The sequence below is a fragment of the Dryas octopetala genome, chromosome 8 (genome assembly GCF_963921425.1).
Source record: "Dryas octopetala chromosome 8, drDryOcto1.1, whole genome shotgun sequence".
Classification (NCBI taxonomy): domain Eukaryota; kingdom Viridiplantae; phylum Streptophyta; class Magnoliopsida; order Rosales; family Rosaceae; genus Dryas; species Dryas octopetala.
The window spans coordinates 13248844-13259489 of NC_141373.1; the positions used below are offsets into that span (position 1 = coordinate 13248844).

Sequence of the window (10646 nt, forward strand, 5' to 3'; positions counted from 1 at the left end):
TCTACGTGTTATAATTTTGGCATAAATTCAATTTAGACACATAACTATATAAGCTATTTCAACGGGGTCCATGAACTTTAAAATATTTCAAATATACACCCGATCTATTATCTAAATTAAAAAATGAATTTATGTTCATTGATTCGTTGGGAGATCAGTTAAATGACAGCTTGGCTTTGGCTGACCGGGATTACTTAGTGACGTAGCGCTATCTCAGTAAACATTTCCCGTCAAATGAGCGACACAGGCCCACAATTTAATAATAATAGAGAGAGAGAGAGAGAGAGAATTTGTGGGCTTGTATCAGGGGTTAGGTGGACCCGTGTCGCTCATTTCCCGCCAAATGAGCGACACAGGTCCACCTAACCCCTGACACGGGTCCACAAACTCATCATCTTTTTCTCGCTCGTTGAACACAAGTGAGAGATTTATATTCGAATTTGGGGGAAAACGTGATGTTTTTTGGAGACTAAATGGTCAGGAGAGCGTTCGACGAGCGGGAAAGAGATGATGGGTGTGTGGGCCCGTGTTAAGTGGACATGTGTTGCTCATTTGGCGGGAAATGTATACTGAGTTGGTGTCATGTCGCCAATTAATCCCCGTTAGCAAAAGTCAAGCTGACATTTAACTGATCTCTCAATAAATTGATGGACAAAATTTCATTTTTCAATTTACATAATAAATTAGGTGTATATTTGAAATATTTGAAAGTTTGTGGATCCCATTGAAATAGCATATATAGTTATGTGTCTAAATTGAATTTATGCCTATAATTTTAGTGGATTTGTAACACCACGCCATCATGTCACGTGGTGTTACGGTCACATACAATAATTTTTTGAATTTCTGTGTTGGTTTTATGTTTATTTTTTGACATGTTTATGGAAAAAAAATAATAAAACAAAAGATTTATACAAGTTGTCTTGTTTTGGGTATTGTTGCACAGTGAGAATTATCATTGTCCAACCATGACTATAATTGCCGCTGTTGGACAGTGGCAATTCTCCTGACGGAAAAAAAAAAAAAAAAAAAAAAAAAAAGAGCCAAGCGCGTTTTTCTATGTGATTTCATTAAAATAGACTACATTGGGATTTGATTTTTTATAATGGGCATTAAAAGAAGCTTATTTTCTATAATGAACTAAAAAAAAAACCCATTTTTTATTTCATTTTATTTTTAATTTGTAATGTTATAAGCATAGAGTCCAAGAATACCCTTACACATGGATTGATTACATCACGTAACAATATATCGATTATACCCAATAATTATGAGTGCTGCTATTTGCACACTTTTTTTTTTCTTTTTGCACACCCTTTTTATCTTTTTATCTCCTACACACCCCTACCCTTTTCTAAAATTTAAAATTTCTCTTTGCACACCCCTCTAATTACCCTAATACCCCTATTTATCCATTTGACAAAATTTCTCACCACAACACACCCATCACCCAACACATCCCATCCTACACATCTAGCCCGTCCCTCCCACCCACCCACCCACCCACCCACCCAGCCCATCATCTCTCTCTCTCTCTCTCTCTCTCTCTCTCTCTCTCTCTCCCTCTCCCCTGAACATCCACCATAAAAAAAATTTGTAGTTGGTTCGGTGAACCAGTGCCGAAACTTGTTGTTTCGTTCGGCAGGTACCCGCCGAATAGAACATGATTGTTCGGTGAGTACCTGTCCAACGAAACAACAAGTTTCGACACTGGTCTATCGAACCAGCTACAATTTTTTTTTTCAAAATGTTTTGGGGAGAGAGAGGGAAGGAGAAATGGGCATAGAGAAAGAGGAGGGGCTGGGGTTGGGTTTCAGGGAGAGAGGAGGAGGGGATGGGGGTTTCGATGGGGAGAGGGGAGATCGAGGGAGGCGGCGGGGAGGTAGTCGGTCTTGAAGCCAGACAAAGACAAAGAAACAAAGAGGAGAGAGAGAGAATGAGATAGAGAGGGGCGGGCCAGGGTGGTCGCCAGTCTTGACGAGGCAGGGCTGGGGTGATCGCCGAGGTGGTTCCCGAGCTTGGGTCTGGGGTGGGGGTGCTATGACGAGGAGAGAGAGAGAGAGAGAGAGAGAGAGAGAGAGAGAGAGAGAGAGAGAGAGAGAGAGAGAGAGAGCGAGAGAGAGAGAGAGAGAGAGAGAGAGATGGGGGTTTTGGGGGTTTTTTGTCATTTCACAAATTAAGTTTTTGAGGTGTGCAAAAAGAAAAAAGAAAAAAAAGTGCAAATAGCAATACTCATAATTATAAACAGAGATAATAATCTGTACTAGAAATTCTAGCTATCCTCTCATTCTGTAAACTATTTTGTTGTCTGCCAATCATATCTAATAGTATCCATTATACGTGATTAATTACACTTTGCATCTATACAATTTAGTACAAACTGTAATTTGATCGAGCTTTTCAATTTGAGCAACGCAAAGTCGCAAACCCTAATGTTTTGACACCATATCGGTATGTCTTCCATTATATTTACTCATTATCCCTGGCATTCTTTTGCCCACCTACTCACAAATAGGCTTCACTTTAACCCTACATGGAGGGGCGACCGCTCGAAATTCTAATTCCAATATTAAAAATCCTTGAAAATTTAACACAGAATGGGATCCCTACAAGTCTACAAGGCACTCTAAAATTCTGATTTAGCAAGGTGAACTTGTGAGGTTCCAACATAACCAAAATATTGATCAAATTCTGTTTGACATGGAATTAGTGTAGGGGAGGAACTTCGTACAAATAGTGAATGGCAAATTGAAACGTGTTCAAATGGTTAAAAGTACAATTCTGAATTCACCCTCTCTATACTCAAATGGGTAAAGAAAGGTAGTGGATTAAGACAAGCGTCTAAGGCAATCGATCAAGGCATCTGTGTGTTCAGGCTTCCCGACAGATACGCGAACATAACCACTCAACTCTTTGTTGTTGTAGTGACGGATCATCACACCCATTTTTGCAAGGTCCTCCTGTTACAAAATTCAAACATTGTTATAGAATGTTCAAAAGAAATCAAGGTCTACATAACTTAAACATTACACAAATTTCATGGTGAATAACAGGTTAATTAAAAAACTAACCCATTTTTTATTCTACTAAGCCTCACTTTTTGGAGTTTTGAAAATATAACCTTCAAATAGTGCTTGAACTCTCCTTGAATTGTGCTCGAACCACCCTTATGTAGTGCTCGACAGGCTTCAAGCCTACTCGAGGTGGGTTTGAGCACCACTCAAGACGGGATATGGCAAGAGAAGGTGGATTCTTGTTTGAATGTATGGTCAAAATAAAGTGTTTGGGATATGGCAAGAGAACATTACCATATACATAGGATAATATATATTATATATATGTATATATATGATCGGACAAAAGATGATGACTGAATTATTTGCAAGTTGTTGCAAAAAAAGTAGAAGTGGCATTTAAAAAACAAAAATGTAGAAGTTAAAAGAAAGCAGAAGTGTATCACTTTATTTTAGTCATCATCTCCATCTTTTGCATGACTAAAGATTGAAAATTCCGGAGTCAAGGTACATGAAAAATAAAATAGAAAAAAATAATTGATGCCTATTGGCTGAATGTCAGCACATATTGCACCTATTTAGAGTCTGAAAAGTGAAATACCATTTTGGAGGATTAAGAAGTTCTGTCAAGAGGATCCATAGATTCTGCCCACATAGGGTCAAATTCCTTTCCAATATCTCTCTCTCTCTCCTCATTCTAGTCTACTACTAAAACTCTAACAATATGAATAGATGGACTGCAATAAATTGGATGCAGAACCACAAATTTACTAAGATGATATCACAATGTTATGTGAAGGAAATACAAAAGAAAAACTACCTTCAGCTTCTTAGCATCCATTCCAGATGTGACCTCACAAAGAATGAAATTAGAATAGCTTGGATATGGGTTGAGAAACGGCAGCTCCTTTAGAAGGTTATAAAGCCTCTCCCTTTCTTGTAGCAAAGCTTCTTTCACGTTCTGGTATATTTTGCAACCCATATTAGTTATGGTGATAAGCACAAAGGGATGCCTGCTAGAACATAGTCTCAAAATACTTCAAATATTAAAATGCATAGGCATGAGAAAAATCTCAGGTATCATAACCTCAAGATAGGTGGGATTCTGTAACGCTGCGCAAGCAGAAACTTCAGCAGCAACAGAGACATTATATGGTTGCTTTGCTCTCCATAGGTATTCAATGATGGTCAAAGGGAATGCTCCATATCCCACACGGAGTCCAGCTAAGCCTGCACCATTTACCCATAAAAGTTTAAACTAAAAAAACTCAATTTACAAAACAAAATTAATTTAAACTGAAAAAAAAAAAAAAAAAAAAAAAAAAAAAAGATAAATCAGCAGCACCCTAAAATAATTTTCATTGTTAAGAATCTCCAATACACAGCATCCATACACTGATACACATGAATCATCAACATGAGCATCCACGCAATAGCATCACTAAAAGCAGCAATTGCTCGTTCAGATCTGTCAACGATAAATTATCTATAGTTTGTATCGCCAAAATCATGTCATCAGAAATCTACCAAAACAGAACAATATAGAGCAACATACAAAGTTCTCAGAAGTAAATGACTTTTCAAAACAAAGCAAGATAATTATTGTTACTAAAATACTGTCACTAGAAACTTATTGATGGGCCTGCCAACGGTACCAAATATTGTCACTAGATATAAATTTAGAGGCTTGACAGCACCCAAACAGAATCATAGTTTGTATTACAAAAATCTTGTTACGAAAAATTCATTAACAGGGTCAATAGAACCAAGCCAGAATTATATAAAGCAAATCAAAACAAGAAATTTAATCATACCAGCTCGTTTGCTAAATGTCCGAAGAACAATTAAATTCTCATACTTTTTCACCCATTGCATCCTCGATTCAAGTCTTGAAAACTCAATATATGCTTCATCCAGCACCACCAATATAGGAAGCTCAAGGATTTTCAAGAGAATCTCATCACTGATTATACTGTCATCGAATAAGCAACAAGAAATATAATATTTTAGGGTAAAACTCAGATTCTAGAAACCAAACATTTTAAGATAAGAACAGTCCGCCAAGTCATTAAGTAAGCATCAACCATCCCAAATCAAAGTAGTCTAAAGCAAAGAAGACAATTCAGTGTGTTAAACAAATATAACATTGGAAGTCATTGTATCAAGATTTTCCAGAACCAAAGAGGCAATGATGTTTAAAATCTCTCTTCCTTTTTTTGGTGGCACAGACTTTGCAACTTACTTTTCCATTAACATTGCTTAAAGCTCATCATACTAACCTTAAGTTCAAATCCTACACCAGAATAATCTCAAATTATTGTTTGATAACTTTGATAATTATGTGAGACAAGTAGACAACTGAAAAGATTATCATCCCTATTTTTTCTTGCACAAACGGACATGAATCCTAATTGCACCAGTAGTTTTAACAAACCAATATGCAACCCATATTAAAACAATAACCTCATCCAGCCCTATAACCCGGGGTAAGAGATGTGGACAAGCTGAGTCAAGCAGACAAGTTGCTTTTCTCAAGTTTGGTATCAATCAAGTCAATCTCAAGTGCTGACCAAAAACAAGTCAATCTCAATATATACAACAAAAGTTTTTATTAATCAAGCCAAACCAGTCATCATTTGAGCAGTCTCTTATCAAAATGATCTCGCTTCAAGCATAAGTACTTGGTTTAGATAAAATCCCATAGCCAATGAACAGCTCTGAAATGGGGCAAAGCTAGAGCGTAGATCATTGATTTTTATTATAATGGACTGTATAGCATAAAACACATAAGGGCCCTTATTACAATATTGTAACATGATTATATCAAAGAATGCACAGAAAGAAACAATTTGCAGTTCCCTCCCATCAGGATTGTTCAAACTATATAATATAAAACACATAAGGGGCCTGATTTCAATCTTGTAGCTTAATTATATAAAAACTACTCACAGAAAGAAACAATTTTTGGTTACCTCCCATCTGGATTGTTCGGGGAAGTTAGGAATATGCATTTGGGTTTTTCCCGTTCAACAACATCTGAAATGACTTCTACATCCAAGCTAAAGTCTGACTTCCTTGGCACTGCAGAGTCACATTAAAACACATAGGAATATGCACACAGTATGCATATCGAAGTACCAGAGCTGAGGTTTTTCTCTTGGGGAAGGGGGACAGATAAGCACCAAGAATTGCATGTGTCATGTATGCAAGGATAAAAAATTAAAGTACTCTAAAATCAAATTGCCAACAGAAAAATAAGCAGGAAACTTGTCTTTACCTTTAATGACCAATGCCCCATTCACTGCAGCATCAAATTCATACATTGTGAACGTTGGAGGGCAGTCCACAATCTTGTCACCAGGATCAAGCACACATCTTCAGCAATATTTTAATCAAGAACAAAGTAAATAGAAGATTAGGAACTGATTGGCAGAAAATGCATAAAGGATAGCATAGTTTGGAATCTTATACAAACACATAATATTCCATTTCTAACCTCATAATCAAATCAATGAGCTCATCTGCACCACATCCTACAAGAATATAATCAGATTCAAGGCCTGAATCCTTTGCAAGGGCAGCACGTAATCGACGGCTTTCAGGGTCAGGATAGATATATGGGAATTTCAATGCACCCAATGCTTCAAAAACCTACAAACAATCTGAAATTGCACTGAGGACATAAACGGGTATAAAAAGCTCAGAGAGATGCTTACTTAACACAGACTGGAAGCAAATAACCAAGTAACTTTAGATCATATGTAGTACCAAAATATATTTTGCAAAAATATCAAGCAGACTGGCACATATGAATTACCTCCGGAGGAGGACCATAAGGGTTTTCATTTGCATCTAATTTGATGATGTCCTCAGGCTTCCTTCCAAGTCGGGATGACAAAACCTGCAGCAAAAGAAACTTATTTACTGGTTTGGATATAAATTTACTAATTGAAATGATCAATGAAAAAAGGGGGCACATTGACCATAAACAAGTAACAACTGACAGATATATAATTGAACCTAAAAATCATTCTTTAAAAGGCACCAATAATACACAGCCACCAGAATTAGCAGAAGTACAGAGCAACCATTTCTTTAATAGAATATAAATATATTTCTGACTATTAATGATCATACATTCCATAGGCTAGTACTGAAATTATTAGTTTGTAGACAGTTACGATTCAACCTAGCTCACTTAAGCCAAAATTGAATTAAGGATCAAACGCATTATACAGCCAACTGAATAGACATAAACAAACATAAGTTTAGAACTGAGTTGCTCAGCCATTTCACTAATACTCAGTAATAATCCCACTTCACTACAAGGTAAGTAAACACCAAGGTCATATAATTCAGCAAGCATTATCAAGTCTAGCATAACTCATTCACCATTCATCTCACAAATATCCACTAAACCACCAAACACAAACTTTAAATGAATTTTAAAGCGGAAATAAGAGATGGGTTCGGATTGGAATACCTCAAATGGCAAAATGGACTGATAAGGAGACAAATTCCTTAAATGGGGTCGAATGAAAGAGTCACCAGTCAAACGCTGTTGACCCTCATTGACTGGTTGCTGTACAGGGACTGTGGATGCCATAGCCACCACCCTCTTCTTATTCCCTTCAGTCCCACAACTGGTTCTGCGGCTGGTGCTGGTATTAGTCAAGAAGAGTGAGGAAGCGTTGTATATATCAATCACACCCATCAATCTCTGCCAGTTTAGAGCCCAAAAAAAAAAAAGTAGAAATGAAAATTCAGTCTGTTGCACAAAACCGTTGAAAAGAGACCTGAAACCAGGGCTTCTCTCTTGCAAACCAAATCAAACCAAACCGCTCAATGGTCGGTTTGGTTGATCAGTTTGGGCATAGTCTTTGACATGGCAGCTATATACTGATATATACATATATGAAGTTGGAAAATGACAGTAAAATATAAATGGGTGTGAATCGCAGAATTGGTACTTACTATCAGTGAGGGACTGATGGGGTGAGCTCGACTGAGAAGGAGGGATTGAAAGTGACGGAGGCGACTGAGGGTGAGGCAGTGTCGCAGTGCGGCTGTGATCAGGTTGTCGATTGCGTATTTGCGTGAGGAGTGTAAAAGAGAGGGATTGTGTGTGGGAGGGTCTATGTTAGGCTTGCTAAATACCCACTCACTGACTGACAAGTGTAAATAATATATTAAATTGGATTCATTTCACTTCCAAGTTTGCTCAAACTTCAATTTAGTAACATGTTTCAAATCTTGCATTGTTATACCTCAAGTTTTCAATTAGTTGCAATGTTATTTACTCACATGAACTTTGACATGTTTTTCACTTCACCACCTAAAAAAATTGACTAAATGTGACACTAAACTTAAAAAAAAATTGCAATGCAGCTTCCGTCCAAATCTGTCAAGATATCTATCTAAAAATAGTCACGTGACCTCTTTTTAAGGAATATTGATACAAATTATAATATGCATCATGAATTGACACATTGGTCAAATTTTAAGTCCTTTTATAAAAACTTTTCCTTTTTCTTTTATGTTTCGTTTTCATATTTTTTCGGCCTACTATAAATTTCTTTAAATTATTTCATTTGAATATATTGACATACATCCCTTCTCTAAAGTGGTTAACCGCATTGCTTAGCAGTTTAATATTTCTTCTTCCCTCGAGCAATCAAACGTGGTTAGTCAGCTTTTCTGTTATCTTTTAACTCTAAGATTTTGGATATCTACAAACCGTTTTACACCTTATGGGGGTGAACCCGTCGAAAAATAAGGTCAAAAATTAATGCCAAAGGAACCGACAATAAGGGTTGCAAGAAGCGCTTTCCTATTATAAAAAAAATAAAATAAAACCCATCGTCTAGTGCTCGACGCCATTGCCAAGTGCTCAACATTGAGAATTTGCAAAAAAAAAAAAAAAAAAAAGTGAATCATCCGCTCTAGAGAAAAATTTTGTTGATATATATGTTTATAAAAAGTCAATTAGAATAGTCGTGAGCGTATGCCAAGGAGTTAGTAGTGAATAAATGTACTATTTCTAAAAATGAGTATGGGTATTGTGAGTGAATTTTCTTTTTTGGGTGCGTTAGATTCTAGGGCTCAACCATTAAAAATGTTGTCAAAATGACAACAGGTTTAACCACTTAAGTTCTAAGCCAAAAAAATTTATCGAGCACTCTGCATATGCAAAAAATTTGCATATGCATCTAAAAAATGCAGATTCAGTTCAAAAAATGCAGATGCAACTCAAAAAATGTAGGGGTAGCTTATAAAATGCAGTTGCACTTCAATATAAGATGCACTTGCAGAGCAAATGCAACAAAAAAAATACAGATACACCTCAAATATACAGATGCACTTACAAAGCGCTCGACAACCTAATTTACGCTCAATGATGCGCTTTACGTGCATGAATTGTCCTTTAAGCTAAGTTAGTATCTCAATGTCCTTCTAACCAAATTTATTAGTGATTTGGCACTTGTATCCAATTTATTATTATTTTTTTTTTTTTAGGGATCCAAACCTTTTTTTTTTTTGTTACATTGAAGGGAATCGGACTATGGTTCTATTCTAATCTTAATTCATTATCTCCACCCACTCTCACCACTTAAAGAATTTAAATTTGAAACCTATAACTAGATTAATTGCTAATTTATGGATGTTGTGACTGTTTGGTTGTCCAAACTATATTTTAGGGGTATACAAAATTACCCAAACCTTTAGACCAAAAAAATTACACAAACCATAGCCCCCTTATTTATGGGTGTCGGCCTGCTGCCTTGCCGTTGGGCCGGAGGTAGTTTCTCCCCTTCCTGTTGGATTCATTAGATGATACGAAATGGCAACTGACGAATTTGTCAACTAATTAGTTAATTCGCGAATGGAGATATTTAATACCTTGGATGAGAGAAGCAATCATCTTTCTTAAGTGATTTTTTTTTTTTTTTTAAGCTAAGGATTGAATGAGAATGCTTTTATATAATCTACGTGTTATAGTATAGATAGATGAATGACGAGTTTATAAATTTAGAAAATAAAAATTACACCTACGAGGCTTATCAGTAGAGTTTATATAAATACACCAAAATATTGAGAGAAGCCAATCATGATCGAGTTGGTGCTTGGTAATTGGTCTGCATGAGTGACGTTCCTGAGACTTCATTTTATTAAGCAAACTATGGTCAATTATCTATATTAAGCATATGCACTACTACGATATGAGTATGACCCCATAAAATATATTAAAAAAGTCTAAATTACACATTTAATTCTTATAGTTTGTTGAGATTCCCAATTTCATTCATATGGGTTAAAAGCGCAAAATTGTACCTCTATACTTCATATTAGACTGCAATCAAGTTCAAATTTCTAACTCTGTCAATGAAATGGGTTGAATAATGATATGGCTAGCTTTCAAATTTCCAAATCTTCTAAACGAAAACCTTCCAAATCTATGTTTATGGTGGGTTGGTGGTTGGGAATTTTTAAAGGCATACGAAAGAAAAAAAAAAAACTTGGGTATAATTGCAAGTTAAAGTAAATTGTAGAAAGAAAATTATGAAAGTATGATTGCACGTTTTTAAACCAAGGAAAAAAAAAACAAAAAAAGAGTACAGTTAGAGCATTTGT

The 10646-nt window shown here is 36.0% G+C and overlaps 1 protein-coding gene across 2 annotated transcripts; it reads right to left on the bottom strand.

The window, feature by feature from the left end:
* Positions 1–2622: 2622 nt before the first annotated feature.
* Positions 2623–8120, bottom strand: LOC147277385 (histidinol-phosphate aminotransferase, chloroplastic-like). Of its 2 annotated transcripts, none has more exons than XM_086253825.1 (10): positions 7989–8120; positions 7498–7734; positions 6832–6915; positions 6511–6665; positions 6292–6389; positions 5987–6095; positions 4829–4986; positions 4102–4244; positions 3835–3975; positions 2623–2960 (listed from the first exon to the last, which is right to left on the bottom strand). In XM_086253825.1, exons 2-10 carry the CDS (start codon positions 7726–7728, stop codon positions 2829–2831), a joined length of 1251 nt encoding a protein of 416 aa, XP_086109951.1. In that variant the 5' UTR covers positions 7729–7734; positions 7989–8120; the 3' UTR covers positions 2623–2828. The 2 variants fall into 2 exon arrangements, with proteins under 2 accessions (XP_086109951.1, XP_086109952.1); XM_086253826.1 differs by having other exon boundaries at positions 2624–2960; positions 7498–7675; positions 7989–8108.
* Positions 8121–10646: the final 2526 nt, after the last annotated feature.

What these genes read in the sequence shown, in the direction of transcription:
- LOC147277385 (XM_086253825.1), bottom strand. Translation starts at nt 7,728, where the DNA reads ATGGGTGTGATTGATATATACAACGCTTCCTCACTCTTCTTGACTAAT. An exon ending in AGTCCATTTTGCCATTTGAG is followed by an intron (nt 6,916 to 7,497) that starts GTATTCCAATCC and finishes CTTTTGCTGCAG; the next exon opens with GTTTTGTCATCCCGACTTGG. An exon ending in CTCATTGATTTGATTATGAG is followed by an intron (nt 6,390 to 6,510) that starts GTTAGAAATGGA and finishes ATATTGCTGAAG; the next exon opens with ATGTGTGCTTGATCCTGGTG.